The 18,074-nt window shown below is 36.4% G+C and overlaps 1 protein-coding gene across 1 annotated transcript in view; it reads right to left on the reverse strand.

The window, feature by feature from the left end:
- Window positions 1-18,074, reverse strand: part of CEP170 (centrosomal protein 170) — a 140,351-nt gene that overhangs the window by 56,604 nt on the left and 65,673 nt on the right. Inside the window, exons 9-10 of the mRNA XM_049776649.1 lie at window positions 16,598-16,758; window positions 16,026-16,319 (exon numbers count right to left, since the gene is read on the reverse strand). Coding sequence (XP_049632606.1) covers window positions 16,026-16,319; window positions 16,598-16,758 — 455 coding nt within the window. The remainder of the gene's footprint in view (window positions 1-16,025; window positions 16,320-16,597; window positions 16,759-18,074) is intronic.

The following is an 18,074-nucleotide window of genomic DNA, read 5'->3' on the forward strand; positions in this document are numbered from 1 at the left end:
TCTAAACAGTATAGAGACAGGCTAGAGGACCAGGCCATTCATGCAGAGAATACAGAGCCCCAATCAGCCATGTATTTTCAAGACCACCATCTGGACCTTGTCCAAAATATGGCAAAAGAAACCACTGAGCAAGAGTGTTGCTCCTTTGGGATTTGGAAACTGAAGAAGAGGACAATCCTAGACCTCAAAAATGACGGAAGATGCTTTAATTGTGGACAATTTGGTCACTATTACAGGGATTGCAGGACCCTCTCTAGCCCCACCTTCTGGAAACTGCCATCAGGACCTTGCTCATAATATAATGAAGGAGATCATTGAGCAAGAGATTGTCCCAACAACAAACAGGTATTGAGAAACTGGGCAGGAGGCCAATTTCCCCAGGCCCCATAAAATCTGGGTCCCCAACACAGGCAGGCCTACAGCCACTAAGTTTGCTGCAATCTGCCACCACAGAAAGTGCTACCTGGGATATCCCCTGCCTTCACACCATCACAATAACACCAGCTCAATGTTTCTGCAAACTTTGAAATCGGGAATAAAAGCATCAATACTGCCAGGCACTGTAGGCCTGAGAGAGTAGGAAGAATTCTAAATATTAGAGGATAAGAATTCTAACTATTAGAGGAATTAATGTCCATGTGAGAATAATAGATTCCAGATACAAGGAAGAGATAATAACTGCTATCACAGTACCAATAGTAAGGACATTTAAAAAAGGAGAGCACATTACCCAACTCTCGCTTCTTCCAGTTGTTATGCCTGTCTACTCTGATTGCCCAAGGATTGGAGGTTTTGGTAGCCTTCTGGCAGCCTCTGTGGATCCCTTAGTGGCCTTTACCTTATAAAATAATGTGCCCACTAATAACTCTAGAGATAAATGGAAAAAAAATTAAAGGAATGATTGACATGGGTGCTGATGTTTCCAGCATATCTTCCTGATACTGGCTCCATCGCTGGCCCTGTATGAGATATTTTATGACTTGCAAGGAGTAGGCACTTTGCCTTTTCCTCTGTCCAACAGAGTGCTAGATGACTAAAAAGCATTGTCCCTGAAAGGCACATTTCATTCTATGTAGTTCCCTTGCCCCTGAATTTATGGGGTTCAGATCTGCACGAATAGTGCACTGAGTTCACAATTCCTCCTCCAACCACTTCTCTAGCCCATAATTCAGAGGACATGCAATTTTTAATTTTGTCCATTGCAGTATAGTGTCCTTCACCACTCCATTCACCATTCAGTGAAGTCTAACCATCCTGTGTGGACACCACAGTGGATGAAGTGAAGCTAAGGGTGCTTATAGATTTAGCAGAGGAACAAATTAAATTGGGGCATTTTGAAACATTGTTTTTGGAATGGAATTCTCCTGTCTTTATATTACCAAAAAAAAAGAACAAAAAAACAAAACAAAACAAAACAAACAAAAAAAAAAACACCAGGCAAAAGGAGATTATTGATTGACTTACAATATGTGCTATCATGATTCCCTCTCCTGTAGCAATTCCTAAGGATCAGTCACTGGTTGTAAAAAAATATTAAGGACTGCTTTTATAGTATACTTATTCACCCAGATGACTGAAGCCACTTTCTTTGTATTTTCCATTTCTTCTCTCAATCATAAGGCACCTATGTGCAGGTTCTTTTGGACTGCTTTACTCAAGGGATGACCAACCTACCAACTATGTGTCAAATACAATTTGTCAATATAGCTCTATGTCCTCTTGTGCAAGAATTTGTCATGTTTCCATTATCTACATGAATAATCTTCTGATAGTGTGTTATAAATGAGAGAGCTTCAAAGATTATATGAAGATGTAATACATGCTTACCAGTAGCTGGATTACAAGTGCAACAGAAAATAATTCAGATGAGGCCTCTATATGAATATTTGGGTTAAATTCTTGAATGCACTACACAATGTACATTCTCAGAAAATGTTATCTACTGGAAAGACCTCAAATCACTAAATGATCTTCAGAAAATTCTCTTGGTATCCCTAACTCGGTGCTTAGCAACTTGTTCCTCACTCTAGAAGGAGATTCTAACCTGAATAACCCAAGGCAATTGATTCCAGAGACTCAGAAGGAATTGGGAGGTTTTTTTTTTTTTTTTGTTTTGTTTTTTTTTATGGACCTCCTCCAGAAGTCCTATCTTTCTTAGTTTACTCATGGAGAAAAAGTAGAGTTATTACTTTATGCAACATGAAGTAGTCAGACAATCTCATCACCCCAGTTCCTAAAAGATCAGAGTTTTCACTTTGTGAAGGAAGATCATTTTAATTTTAGTTTTTTTTAATAGGTCTTAAACAACCCACTGCACTTGGGTCTCCTTTAAAATAAGTTTTTGTTCTAAGCAATTCATTGATGTTTCAAATTTTCTCTCTTTTAGGCTATTTTTGTTCCTATTTGTTTTGGTTGCTTCTATAGATAGCTTTTCTTTTTGCTCTACACCTCTTACAACATATTGCTAGTTTTCCTGTTCCTAAACAAAGTTTCCTTTTCTTTTCTGGTTCCTTGGCAATGGAGCATCAAACCCCTATTAGGAGTAAAAGAACTACTGTTTACCATCAGTCTACCATGTACTTGAATCAGCTTCTTCAACTGGGGTTCTGGCTTGCAGACCTAGCATTTTATCCTGTAGAAGACCATTGACTTCTTGCCCTGTGCTGATAGATTATGTCATCATCTGAAATCCTTTGGATATGAACTACTGAAACTTGATCAGCAACGTAGAACAATACTTGGATACTATTAATTATTCCTACCCTGCTCCATTTTTCCCCCTACAGAAAAGGGAAGAAATAAAAGGAAACAGACTCTATGGCCCCTGGTCAGCCATAAGTGGTTACTGTTCTTTAAAGGGTAAAAATGTCCGTTACCAGAAGCCTGCCCCTTGTACTTGCTGAAGGGGCCATTGGCTCAGGGGTATATAAAGGTGGGCTACCACCCCTGTGTGATTCTCCTGCTGGATGGTCACTGCTGAATTGCTGCAAAAACTGTTTTCTGGACTCCTAGCTCCTGCTACCTTTTGCTGACTCTCCTACAGCTCCAGGCCTAATAATAGGTATCAAGTGAATTATAATAATCACAAGATAAAATGCTGAATAAGAATTAGTACTTTCTAAAAAGGGGTCTTTAGAACAAGGGCATATTCTATAACAAAGAAAAATACCTTGTTTTCCCCTCAGAAAGCTTATAAATGATCATATAGTACACCTATTTGTTAAATTTATTTTTCTTCCAAGTACCAAAAAAACAATCAAGCAAATTTCCCCTCATTAATGTATTTCCTTCCCTTAAAGACCAACATAACCTTTAGTTCAAAATACGTCTCTAATGGTCAGCACCTCTTAAAGCTGAAGATGGACACATTTAAAACTCAATACCACATTACTTATGCTTTAGCCTTATACTGGAAAGGGGTCTTAGTTTCCACAGCTACTCTGTTTCCAGTCATCATGTCACTTTCCCTGGACACTTAGGGAAATGACCTTATCCTTCTTGTACTGTCTGATTTTGTGGGGCCGAAGCCTTCCAAATTTCTTATAATGTCTGAAAAGTTTTAGCAACATTAACCATGTTTATGAATCTTTTTACATTTAAAAAATCAATAAGATTTTCTAATTCAACAAAATTTGGAGATTTTCTCACTAGGTTAAGAATTATGATTTTGTATTATTGGTCCACTCAATGCACATCAGTCAGAACTTAGGGACTAGCAAATACTTAAACTGTTGAGACTTGAGGAAGATATAATAATAATAACACTACTCTATGACCACTTGATAGATCAATTAGACTATAACTGAACTCAGCAAGGAAATACTAGCCTTGAATGAAAGATAGAGGCTTGTGATATATATGTATATGTGTGTATACACACATGTGTTTTTAATCTCCAAATGCTAAATAAACATGCATAATGGACATTTTCTAAGATAGACCACTTCCAGGACTACATAAAAATACTTTCATAAATTCAAGAGAATAGAAATAATATCAATTATCTTCTCAGACCACAATATACTGAAATAGAAGCTAATCACAAACAAAAATGAAGAAATAACTCAAACCCCTATAAATTACAGTTTACTAATAAGCACCCAATTTGTAAACAAAAAAAAAGGAAAGCAGATCAACAGATTCATGGACACAAATGAGGATGAGTACACAGCTACTAGAATTTGTAGGACAGAGCAAAAGTAGCATTAAGAGGAAAGTTCATAGGTATTTAAGCATTCAGAGGGGGAGAGTTAGGGCCCACATAAATAATTGACCATTAGGAATAAGGAAATATTAAACCTTAAGAACATAAATTAATGAATTAGATTCCAAAACACCAATTCAAAAAATTAATAAAATCAAGATGTTTTTCAGGGAATAAAAAAAGTCACAGTTGAAAACTATCAAAAATTACAAATAAAGATAAGCCTTACTAAGTAAATTAGATATCAAAACAACAATATCAAAACAGATTTCTGAGAAATTCAAAGGAATATGATAGATTAGTTTTAAAATCTCTGACACCGAACAATAGAATCTAAGAGAAACAGATAAATTCTTCAACTCCTATCACCTCCTAAGGCTCAATCAAGATATGGAGTACCTTAATAGGCCTATAGTTATTGAAAAAATTGAAACAGTTATCAAGTCTCCCTCAAATAAAAGTCAACCAAGAGGTGGCTCAGTGGTAGGGCATTTTGCTTTGCAGTGGCTGACCCAGGACAGACTGTGTTTTCCATCCCCTGGGGCATCCCATATGGTCCCTCAAGCCAGGAGCAATTTTGAGCTCATAGCCAGGAATAACGCCTCAGTGTCACTGGGTGTAGCCCAAAAACCAAAAAGAAAAAGTCAGCCCAAGGTGAATTCATTAATAAGTTCTTTCAAATCTTTGAGGATGACTTACTGACAATCATTTTCAGGCTCTTTTAGAAAAATCAAAGAACAGAAACACTCCAGTTTCCTTTTTCTTTTTTAAACAACCTATATTCACTATCTTGTCAGACCATGATGCAATAAAAAAAAAAGAGAAGTTTTTTACAAATGGAAATAGAGAAATAGCCTTAACACTAGAAATTAAACAGCTCACTACTACCAGTGAGCCAGAGATGAAATCAAAAGATAGCAAAAGATTCCTGGGACATATGATAACAAAGATATTAGTCAGAAAAAATTTGGGGCTGGAGCAATAGCACATAGCAAATAGCATTTAACTCGCACGCAGCTGCCCAGGACAATCCCTGGTGTCCCATATGTAATTCACAATGAAAATTATTTAAAAAAAAAAAGCAAAGACATGAGGGAATGGATATCCATGCCTTCATCAAGAAAATATTGGCTGAACTGTCTAGGACATTCAAGCTAGAGGCATCTTTAAGGATGAAGTACAAGTGGATGCAATAATAAACAAATGAGAATACATTAAACTAAAAAGCTTCTGTACCTCACAAGAAATGACCAGAGTAAAAAGACAGCTACAGACTTGGAAAAACATTTTCCCACCTCTCATCCTATAAAAGTTATCATATCCAAGATATGATCCAGCAATCCCACTCCTGAGAATTTACCCGAAGGGTCCCAAAAGCACAATCCAAAAAAGATGTCTGAACTCCTCTGTTCACTGCAGCACTATTCACAACAGTCAAAATCTGGAAATAATCCAAGTGTCTAAGAACAGATGCCCCATACTGATTTTAAAAATATAGTGGGCTGGAGTGATAGCACGGCCTATCATATAGCAAAGCCAGGTTTGATTCTCAAATCAAATTCAAATGGTCTCCTCAAGCTGGCCAGAAATAATTCCTAAGTACAGAACTAGGAGTAACCTTGAGTAATGCAGGGGGTGATACCACCCAAAAACCAAAAAAAATAAAAATTGGGTATATAAACATAATGGAGTAATATTCAGCAGTAAGAAAAAAATAGCCATGCATTACTGCTATATTAATGAATTTGGAGAGTATCAGATTGAGTGAAATTTAGTTAGAGGAGGAATATACACAGAATGATCTCTATCTGTGGGATATAAAGTGTCTTCATAATGGAATAACAAATCTCAAAGTACAATAGAAAAGAAGAGCAGGTGAACTATTCTTCAGTAGAATGCCTACCTCTGGAATGGAGTGAGGGAGATAAATTAGAGAAGGGAACAATAGAAAAATGTGGAGGAGAAAATGACTGCTCTATAGACAGTCTGGGATATAGGAGGGAAACTGGGAACAGTGGTGGAGGGAAGTGGACAACTATGTTGGAACACTATTCCTTTAACTTAGTAATAATTTTCTAATTTTCAGAGTGATTAAAAATAAAAATACATTAAAAAAGAAAGAAATCCCAATTTGTTATACTTGAATGATGTATAGCCTTTGGCATGCTAATTTACAAATCAATTTAAATTACTTTTGTTGTTGTTCTTTTGGGGACATATCCAGAGATGCTTAGGACCTATTCTGCCCTACTCTACTCCTGGCAATGCTCAGGGAACCTTAGGAGATTAAACACTGCTGGGTCAGGTCTGTGCAAGACAAATACCTTCCTTATACACTATATTCTAGTTCCAGCCCTAGATGATTTTTAATATTTTATAATACTTGATTCTATCATATATTCAAGAGAGAATTTGATGACTTTGTTCCCTAAAATTGCTAAGCAACATAACTTAAAAAAACATAACTCTCAAGGTCACTGATGACAGTAATTTAAACTGACAGTAATAGATATTTACAAAAAAAATCTAAGGCTTTTTAGAAGAGGAACTGAAGTCACAGAATAAGAGTATTTTGAAAACTTTTACAGATTAATTTAAAATCTGTAGAGGTAGCTATACACATCTCTCAGAGAAGTGACAATTTTATTTTCAAAAATAAATGAAGTCCTATAGAATATTACATGTGGAAAGGAGTCTTCAGAGTACTTGTTTTTGTTTGTTATTTTATTTTTTGGGGGGAGTCACACTGGTGGCACTAAGAAATAATTCTATAGCAGGCTATGGGAGACCATATGGGATGCTGGGATTCAAACATCATCTGTCCTGAATCAGTTGCATGCAAGGCAAACACCCTACTACTAGTGCAATCTCTCTGGCCCCAGAGTCCTTGTTTTTACTTTTGGAATTGCTTTCAAAAGTAATGGAAACAACACTCAGTTTTTTATATAAAGATCTTTCATGTAAAAACAGAAATATTGCATATGAAAATGGAGGATATAAATGGCTTATACTGTTCACACATTTTACAGTTAATCTATTTTTCACATTTTAAAATTACATATATGCATATACATATATATTAAACTAGAAAACTATGTAACATATGTAATATTTGGATTGAACATGTGAGCTCTTCAAAGCTGAGAAGATTTCCTGATTTCTCAATGTTTTCATTCTAGATTTTGTGTTTGGGTGATTTCATTCACATTCAAAGATTCAATTTTTTTCTTCTCTTTCTTCCTTCCTTTCCTTCCTTCCTTCCTTCCTTCCTTCCTTCCTTCCTTCCTTCCTTCCATCCTTCCTCCCCTCCCTCCCCTCCCTCCCTCACCTCCCTCCCTCCCTCCCTCCCCTCCCTCCTTCCTTCCTTCCTTCCTTCCTTCCTTCCTTCCTTCCTTCCTTCTTTCTTTCTTTCTTTTTCTTTTTCTTTTTTTTTTTTTTTGCTTGTTTTGGGGTCAAACCTGCTGCACTCAGGGGTTACTCCTAGCTCTATACTCAGAAATCCTGGCAGGCTTGGGGGACAATATGAGAATACCCAGGATTTGAAACATCGTCCTTCTGCATGCAAGGCAAACACCCTACATTCATGCTATTTCTCTGGCAACAAGGATTTGATTTCTAACTAGAGGTCACTTGTCTTGTCATCTCATTTCCAAAATGGCTCAATGGTATGTCAAATATATGGTTTACCCAGATTCATGATTCTCTTTCCCATTCTGACCTGGGCTCAATCAAAACTCCTGACCTAAAATAATACAAAAATCTCATTCAGGTAGGAAATGTATCAGGCATGCTATTAATTGTTGGCTACTAGGTTAGCCATGAGTGAGATTTAGAAAAATGTATAGCTTTGTCTTGTTCACAAGGAGTTTAGCGTCTAATATAGGATCTTGTAATAAAAGGAGAATGTCACTTGAAATATGAAAGGATATTTTGTACTTAAAATTCTATAGCAACCAGATTATCATAGACTTTAATTATAAATGTAAAGAAGGTAAACACTCTTTAGATAACAAAGAAATAATAAATATTATATTAAATGGAATAACAAGAATAATAATAAAATACAGCATATTCATTTGGTTTATTCACTAGTATATTATTATCATCATCATTAGTTAAAACCTCATGTTGTATAGAACAGGAGTGATAGTACAGCACATAGGGCACTTGCTTTGTATGGAGTTGACCTAAGTTTGATCCCTAGCACCCCAAGTGGTCCACCAAGCCTGTCAAAAGTGATACCTGAGCACAGAGACAAGAGTAAGTCCTGAGTACTATTGGTGTGGCCTCAACACATACACAAATCCCCCAAAATTCATATTGTATAAGAAAGTCTTTGTATTTTTCTAATTTTGAAATTAGATGGGCTCAGGAATGGTGAATAACATCACCAGAGGAAACCAGTTCAACTTTCACAGAAATAAACATTTTTGTCTACTAAATACTTGTAAATAAAGATCAAAATTACGGGGCCCAGAGAGATAGCACAGCGGCGTTTGCCTTGCAAGCAGCCGATCCAGGACCAAAGGTGGTTGGTTCGAATCCCGGTGTCCCATATGGTCCCCCGTGCCTGCCAGGAGCTATTTCTGAGCAGACAGCCAGGAGTAACCCCTGAGCAACGCCGGGTGTGACCCAAAAACAAAAATAAAAGCAAAAACAAAAAATAAAGCAAAGATGAAAATTACATTTTGTGACCTTCAATGTAGGAGACATGCTTAATATGCATATTGTGATATAAAGTAGATACCTGTGTTCAAAAGGGCAGAAGATATAAGATGTAGCAAATAGAGTAACGCAAATGTTAACAACAATGGTACTTTGATTAAAATATTTCTTAATATCAGAAATGTTTCCTACGATTTGAAAATTCAGAATTCATCTTTCACAAAAACAATAACTGTAGGTTAAATATTAAGCTTTTAGAGGCAGGAATGTAGCTCTTGGGTAATGCAGAGCCTAGCAAATATGAGGCACTTAGGTATCAATAAAGACAAACACACATTCATACACACAATAATTGAATAATAGTATCACATTATTATACTGATGATATCCAAATATCTAAGTAAAAATCCACTTTGGTTTCAATTTCAGATGTGCAGAATGTCTTTTTCCAAAGCAAGGATCTTCAGATAAAGGGATCAGCATCTCTACTAGTTCAAATCAGTCATAGTGAGTTCCTGCTGATATATGGATTACCATATCTCAATTATTCATGAGATATGAATGATATGCAGATTCTACCCACAAACATTAGGGAGCAGAATTAGAAATATCTAATTGAAGAGTTTCTTCAGTCTTATAATTTTCCATATAAAAAATATAAACAGGGGCTGGATAGATAGCATAGTGGTTTGCCTTGCGTGAAGCCGATCCAGGATGGATGGTTGTTCGAATCCAGACATCCCATATGGTCCCTGTGCCTACTGGGAGTGATTTCTAAGCACAGAGCCAAGAGTAACCCCTGAATGCCACCAGGTGTGACCCAAACCCCCCCCCAAATGTAATAATTTCTGGGAATTGGTAGATACTACAGCAGGTGGGGAGGCTCCCAACTTAGCATCAATCCCTACTACTCTAAAATTTCCCAATCCTGCTAGGAATGATTATTGAGCACAGAATCAAGAGTAAACCATGAGAATGGCAGGGTAGAGCCTGCCAACACAATAACACTCTCCACCCCAAACTAATTATATTAAAGAAAAAACAATCTAAAATTGAATAGTACAGGAAAGGAATATAGTTCAAGATCTGGAACACTTGCTTTGCTTTGGAAGCCTGAGGAACTACAAGGCCCCCTAAGTATCATCAGATGTAGACCCAAAAAATTTCAGTTAAAAATATTTGTGAAAGTATAAAATTGTGATGGTTCATTTGTAATCAAGTTAAAAGACTTTAATTCAGAAAAGATTGTTAAAAAACAAAGAGCTTAGAATGGAAATAAGAAAAATTTTTTCACTTATGATAGGATAAAATTAATATATAAATGGATGTTTGTAGTGGTATTAATTGCAACTCAAATAGTGAAAGCCTGGACGGAGTGATAGCACGGCTGTAAATCGTTTGCCTTGAGCACAGCCAACCTTGGAAGGATCCAGGTTCAATTTCCGGCATCCCATATTGTCCTCCAAGCATGCCAGGAGCAACTTCTGAGTGCAGAGCCAGGAGTAAACTGTGAGTGCAGCTGGGTGTGGCCCCCAACCCCCCCCCCAAAAAAAAAACCCAAAAAGTGAAAACAATTTAAATACCAACAAATCAAGAGATTAATAAAATACAGCATATTAACATAATGGTATAAGTGTTGACATAAAAAGGAATTAAAGCTTTCCTCAGGAGCCTCCCAGTTCTATTGCCATTTCAGATAGTCTGCCCCCTGGGACCAGTCAGGTTTGGGTCTGGTTGTAAACAGGGAACATCTGGTTCTAATCACTCTCACAGAACTCAGATGGGGCTATCTTTCAGGCCTTTCTTCAGCCTCCTTCTGGATTCCAGCTCCATTCCTGATCCTCTGCTCCCTGTGGCCAATCACTTCTGTGTCTGAGCAGGAAAAGGGAACCTCCCATCCTAAACACTCCCATCAAATACAAAAGAGGCAGCCAATCGGGTCTTTCCTTAGCGCCTCCTTCCAGGTTTTACCACCATTCCAGATCACAGCCCCACCCCCCTGGGGCAGTCAGGTCTGCTTCTGGGCTGGAACAGAAAACCTCCTTACTTCCCTTCAACTCTCCTTTTTTCCAAGCCAATGTTATTTCAATGTTATGTCATATAGGTCCTGGCAGATTGACTCTAGAATTCTTTCTCTTTGAAAATATACAGTTCAAAAACCAGCTGAACAGAATATGAACTAGTATGCAATATCTTTTATCATTCTTAGATAACCTTACTTGTTTAGAAAAATAACCTCTAAAGAAGATATGCCTCAAGCCACCTTCCATACAAATAGTTCAATAGATCACTTTTTAAACATCCAAACTCCAGCATTCCAAATCACTAAATGCAAAAATCAATGGAGAAGCTAAGGAAGACACCCACAGTTAGAGATATGGAGAGAAATATTGGCAAATTTCCAAGTCCACCCAAACTCTGAGCCTTATAGATGAGGACCTAAAATCAACACTTAATGTTTTATCAATAAAAATCAAGGAGTCACTAGACAGCGAAATAAAAAAATCTATAGATGAACAATTCAACAAACTCAAGGAATATTTGAGAATCCACAAATGGAACTGAAGGAACTAAGGGATGTCAGCAAGCCATAATAGTAGAATTATACAGGTGGGGATGAACTTGAGACAAATTATATCTGGCAGTGATAAAGAAGTCATAAAAGAAAGGAGAGACAAACATTGGTATAAAATGTAAGGCACTTAATGAACAAAGACAAAAGAAATAATCTCTGAATATAGGAATACCAGAAGGGGAAGAAAATAGGAAAGGGAAGAACAAAGAAATAGATGGACTCTTTAAAGCAGTAAGGGAGGAAAAAACCCTCAAGTATAAAGGAAAAAAAAGTAAGAATCAAAGCAGATCTTCCATTTGAAAAAAATTCCAGGCATGAAAAGAGTGAAATGATGTATTCTAACTACTGAATGAAAGAAACTTTCAATCTATAGTCCACTACCCAGAAAAACTCTCATTTACCTGGGATGGAGGATTAGAAACCTTCTCGAGCAAAAAGAGAACTCACAATATCTGTGCTACCAAACAGACCTTAAATGAACTACTCAAAGAGCAATTACACAAACTAGATCCCCAATTGTAACAACAACCTATGGAAACAGGATGGAGGGTTCTCATTAAACTCAAAATTGAGCTTCCATATGACCCAGCAAGCCCTCTTTTGCATATCTATCCCCAGGACAGAAAAACATTCATCCAAAAGAATGTATGCACATCGCTATTCATTGCAGCATTTAGTACAACAGCTAAGACGTGGAATCAACCTAGATGCCCAACAATAGATGAGTGGATCATGAATATATATATTACATACACACATACACAATGGAACAGAACTAAAACCTCAGGACAGGACATCACATCTATTAAAGAAAGATAAAAATCATATATCAAATGATGCAGAGAAAGCACTAGACAAGATTCAACACTCATTCATGATTAAATCCCTCAACAAAATAGGGTTAGAAGGAAACTTTCTCAAGATCGTAACAGCTATCTATACAAAGCCCAAATGTTATTCTTTTTTTTAAATATATAAATTCTTTATTTAAGCACCATGGTTACAAAATTGTTCATACTTAAGTTTCAGTCATAGAATGCATGACCATCCTTTAACAGTGCACTTTTCCCGCCACCAATGTCCCTGATGATTTCCCTCCTCCACCTGTCTATGGGGCAAGCATTTTGCTTCTCTTTCCTTTTTTCTCTCTCTTCTTGTTGACACTGTGGTTTGCACTATAATTAAAGTGTGTCATGCACGTCACTTTATCCCCTTTCAGCACTGAGTTCTTGTCCAAAGTGATAAGTTCCAAATATCCCCAATGTTACTCTTAATGGTAAAAATCTGAAAGCATTCCCAGTAAGGTCAGGCACAAGGCAAGAATGTCTCTTGTTTCCACTCTTATTCAATATCGTATTAGAAATCTAGAAACAGCAATCAGGCAAGGGAAGAAAATCAAAATGATCAAACTTGTAAAAGAGTTAAGTCAAATTACTCTCAAATTTGCAGTAGAAATGATGATATACATCAAAGACCTTAAAAAGTCCACAAAAGAGCTCCTAGAAACAAAAATACATTACTGCAAAGTGGCCAGCTACAAAGTCAACACACAAAAATCAGTTGTATTTCTTTGTAAAAAAAAAAAAAAGTCAGCAAATAAAATCATCGAAGTGTCTATTCCATTTATAATAGTGTCATGGGGTTGCAATGAGAGCACAGTGGGTAGGGGTTTTCCTTGCATGCAATTGACCTGGGTTCTATCCCGGCATCCCATATGGTCCCAAGAACATTTCAGGAGTAATTTCTGAGTGCAGAGCCAGGAGTAATCTCTTACTGCTGCCGGGGTGTGGTTCAAAAATCAAAACAAACTAAAAAATAGTATCAATAACCATTAAGTACCTAGAAATAAACTTAATCTCAGAGGTGACAGACCTATAGCAAAGAAACAAAACACTTGAAACTATAGAAGACCTAAGGAACTGGAAAAATATTCCACACTAATGGATCAGAAGAATCATTGTTAACAAAATGACCATCTTACCTACACTTCTATATGGATTCAACACAATCTTCAAGGACTTAGAACAGTCAATTTTAAAGTTGGTGTTGAATCATAGAAGACCCCAGAAAGCCAAAACCAAACTGAAAAGCAAGAAACTGGGTGGCAACTCATTACTTAACGTGAAGCTGTACTACAAAGTCATAGTAATCAAAATTATGGTATTGGAACTATACTATTCCAAAAGCCTTGTATTAGAACACAGACAGACTCTCTGACCAATGGGTCAGAAGAGTATCCAAAAAACAAAGCCCCAAGTATATGGTCAACCACTGAAAAAGGATCCCGGAACATGAAATGGAATAAAGAAAGTGTCTTCAACAAATCGTTTTAGGACAACTATTAAAGCTAAATACCTATTTCACACTTTACACAAAATAGAGAATATTTGCTCCTTAGATAGAAATAGAAAGTAAAAAACTATAATAACCCCACAACTGTCCCTTATCAGTAGGAAGCAGCTAAAAAGAATTTTTCACCCTATTACCCAAAAGGATTGGAATTTTTCACTATCTTAGGCTAGGTATAGGTTTTATAAAAAGTTAAGAACATGGATTGTACTTGTACAAGGGAAACAGCCCTCTGCTGTGCTCTCTCTCAGACTCCTAAAGTCTAATTCTTAAACCAATAGGTGTCCAAAAGTTTAGAGTTATAAACATTAACAGTAAAAATGCTTTGAGAGTAGGTAATTAAATAGGTAGGTGATTAAATACTCATTAAATGTTTTGTTCTTCATTAAATAAGTTCCTCATTAAATGTGGTCACCATACCCCGAGGATCTACCACTGAGTACTGCTGAATATGACCCCCAAAGAATATTATATGTATTTACCAAGATAACACATTCATTTTATAAATTATTTCAGTTATGCAAAAGATTACAGTAATATATTACAAATAAAAATTAAAACCATAAAATTAAAAGCAACTACAAGTCGTTTTAGCTTTTTTTTTTCTTTTTTGGCTTTTGGGCCACACCCAGTGACACTCAGGGGTTACTCCTGGCTATGCACTCAAAAATCGCTCCTTACTTGGGGGACCATATAGGACACTGTCCTAGGTCAGCAGTATGCAAGAAAAACTTGCCTTATCACTGCTCTACTGCTCTGGCCTCTCTATTAGCTTTTTTTAAATACCAAAGATGTATCTGGTCCATTCCCTACAAAATTATACTAAAATCAGTGTCTAAACTAGTGCATATCAGAGGCTATAGGAGTTAGGATGCTTGCCTTGCATACTACCAACCCTAATTTTCTCTGCAGTACTACATACATCTTCAACCACAGCCAGAAAGGAACCCTGAGGACAATAGCCAGGGATAACCTCAGTACCACCTAGTGTGGCCCAGTCCCTCCTCTCTCCCCAAATAAAAACCAGTGTGTGTCAAATGACAATGTGTGTAGTGATCATTTGGACATTCCCCTTCTGTTTTATTTAGGATGATGGGGTACATGTGGATACTTATGGGGCTGAGGACCCTCCTGGAGATTTCTTTACCAGCAAGGATGTTGGTTCAATGCAAGGGTCTGAGGATGCGATGTATTCTAGATCTTGTCAAGTGAAGTTTTAGATGGGTCACCCTGGTGGTTCTTAAGGCCTCCACAGCAATACTTGACAATGCTTAGAGAAATATGTGGTAATGGTGGATTTAATCCAAGTCTATCTCTCCATCTTCATAAAAATCTTTTTAAAGAAGATTCACTCTCAATACATAAAACTTCAGTTTTCTTTTGCCACAGGGTAAAACTGATAACTAATTCCTAACATCAACTTTTCATCACCACAGATAGAAATGAAACAAAAACAAAAATAAAAAAACTACATATTTTAAAGTACAATGTTTCCCAATATGGGCTATACTGTTCTTCACAGTTGAGGATACACTGGTGCTATCCAAGGGAGTTATAGCTGCCTTGGAAGCAACTGTGGGGGCCCTTTTCTGTTTCTTCACTTAAAGAAAGCATATTTTCAGAAGGGTGCTGAGTAATTCCTTTTCTGAAAAGAGGGAAGTAGACATGATAAGTTTGAGAGCTTTTGTTTTACACCATACATAATCACTATTCACGTTAACTGATAAATAATATTAACATCAGTTTTGACATGAATCCTAAAAATTGTGTTTTATATAATTCTATTAGTAGTTAATAGAAAATATTGAAAGAAAATAGACAATGAATAAAACGGATTAAAACAAATGTATTTCTAGCTGTTTTAGATATGAAATTAGTAGAAAAAATACTTGTGGTTAATTATGAGCTAACATTTATGCTTAAGTTAACAAGATTTTTTTATTTTTAAATATAAGCACAATAAGAATACCCTAAGCATACTATTTTTAAATTCTATTTTAAATTTATATAGCTTTAAAAGATCCATATAAATAAATTTACAGTAGTACAAAGACTGTAAGGTAAACTTGACCTCTAAGAAAAATAAAATCAGGAAGTGTTTTGTCCTTGTTAGTTTTGAAATCCCCTAACAATATCTACATTACCAATGTCACTGCTTAAGAACATTTCATGCTAATTCTCCAAGTTATATATACCACATAAAAACTAACATTATATTCAGATTTTATTTACCTTGTCAATCATTTTTCTTGCTTCCACTTCCTCACTGTTGGGATTCTCTAACTCAATGGTATAAGTACCCTTGTCACTTTGATCATCATCATTATCCTTTTCAGAAGTAGCAGCAGTAGCTTGATTTTTTAACATTTTATCCATCTCCTGGCTTGGTCTGTGGCCAAGACTCCCTGAACTTCTTAATAAGGCAGTTTGCAGAAAGGGAATAGACATCGATGGTTCCTCTGATTTCTGTTTAAACAATTTCCCATGTGGAACAACATGCCCCCCTCTGTGATGCGTAGAGCTAGTCTGTAAAAACAAAGAAACCACTTTGGCATATGCTGTTGAAGATTTTTTTCAAGTTCTGTATGTGGTGTTGAATAAGTAGTGTCCGGACTCAAAATTCCCATACTATAAGTAAAAGACCTTTTTTTTTTTTAGATCTATCTACACATCAAAGAATGTAATCACACACTGGTGATGGGCCCACGTGGTACATGAGAAACCATTAATAGCATTATAAATCAAAGAAATCATCAATCAATAAATTAAAAAAAACATTTAATCATAAAAGCAGTTTTACTTACAACAGCTTGGTCTTGATGCTTTTCAGTAGAATGGTCTTGTGTAGCTTTTTCTGATCTGAATGGTGGCGCTAAGTGTTCCTCAAAGAGTGCACGCTTGCTACAGCGTCTGTGAGCTCCAGCGTTCTCTGATTCACTTTGAGTACCATCCTCATGTTTATTTCCTGACAATAAAATGAAAACACATATAGATAAGGGAAAAAAAATCCCACCAGGAAAATGGAAGCATATTCAAAAATGCTATTTTGTCCCTCCCTCAGTTTCAACCTATTTAAAGCTATATATTGGTCTTTTCATAATACAATCTACAAACTTCTGCTAATTGGCAAGGCTTACATTCAAATTTAAACAACTGAACAGGATTGACTGTCTTTCTCCCAAATTCTAACCACTTAAAATACAATGCCTTAATAGTTTGTTACATCATCTAAATCAGGATATGTTTACAACACTGAAGCAAATGTCTCTACCATTAGAGCAGTTTATCATTTAGTGTTTTAATTTCAGACAAAAGAACTCATAGCAAAAAACATGATATATTTTTGCAGGGCCAGAACTTAATGAGCTGGGTGCAAGTTTTGTATGCAGGAAGCATAGATTTGATCACTGGCACTGCAGAGTCTCCAGCACATTGCCAGAGTAACCCCCAAGTTCAGAGCCTTTAAGAATGTAGTGCCCTCCAGTGAAAAACAAGTTTTTTTGCATGCAGGGCATGCAAAAATTTAAGAGGACAAATTACAACAGATTCCATAGAAACAAAGTCCTCAATCAATTATTAGGAACCATATTATCCACTAAAATAATAATCTAAAAATAAAAATTGGTGACTTTTGAGAATCCCATAACTTCCCAAGATTGAATCAGGAAGAAATAGAAAATTTGATCCCTGGGTCCCATCCACTTTTATTTTTCTTTTCTCAATTTGTAGAAAGACATAGAAATATGAGGCAGAACAAAATGATTCAAGTTCTAAGTTCTATAAAAAAAAGGTGGAGCACCTATCTAGAATATATGAATAAAATTAAAATTAAAGGTAGAAAAAAAACCCAAAACCAAAAAGGAGGGGGCAGATGTGGTGTGTTGCATGTATTGGGGGGGGGTGAGGGGTGGGGGTTGGGTTTTTGTTTTGTTTTGTTTTTGTATAGGTGCAGTAATGCATTGCGGAAATTAGAAAGAAAATTTCCTGGACCTAGGGGCCAAGTTGTCTCAGAAGCATTGAGTAAAAAAAAAAGTCAGATCTAAATACTCAAGCCAAAGTCAATGACAATAGAATCAAGAGACCCCAAACTATAACAAGCTACTGTTTGTTATAGTAACCTGTTACACTAGTAATCCAGGGGACTAAGGGTGGATGTATAGGATGTATGCTGAGAACTCAGGTGGAGGGAGGTCAACATTGGTGGTGGGAATGGCCCTAATTCATTGTCATAATATGCCTGAAAACTGTGAAAGACTTGTAATTCACAATAGTCTCAATAAA

The sequence above is a fragment of the Suncus etruscus genome, chromosome 7 (assembly GCF_024139225.1).
Source record: "Suncus etruscus isolate mSunEtr1 chromosome 7, mSunEtr1.pri.cur, whole genome shotgun sequence".
NCBI classification, from domain to species: Eukaryota; Metazoa; Chordata; class Mammalia; order Eulipotyphla; family Soricidae; genus Suncus; species Suncus etruscus.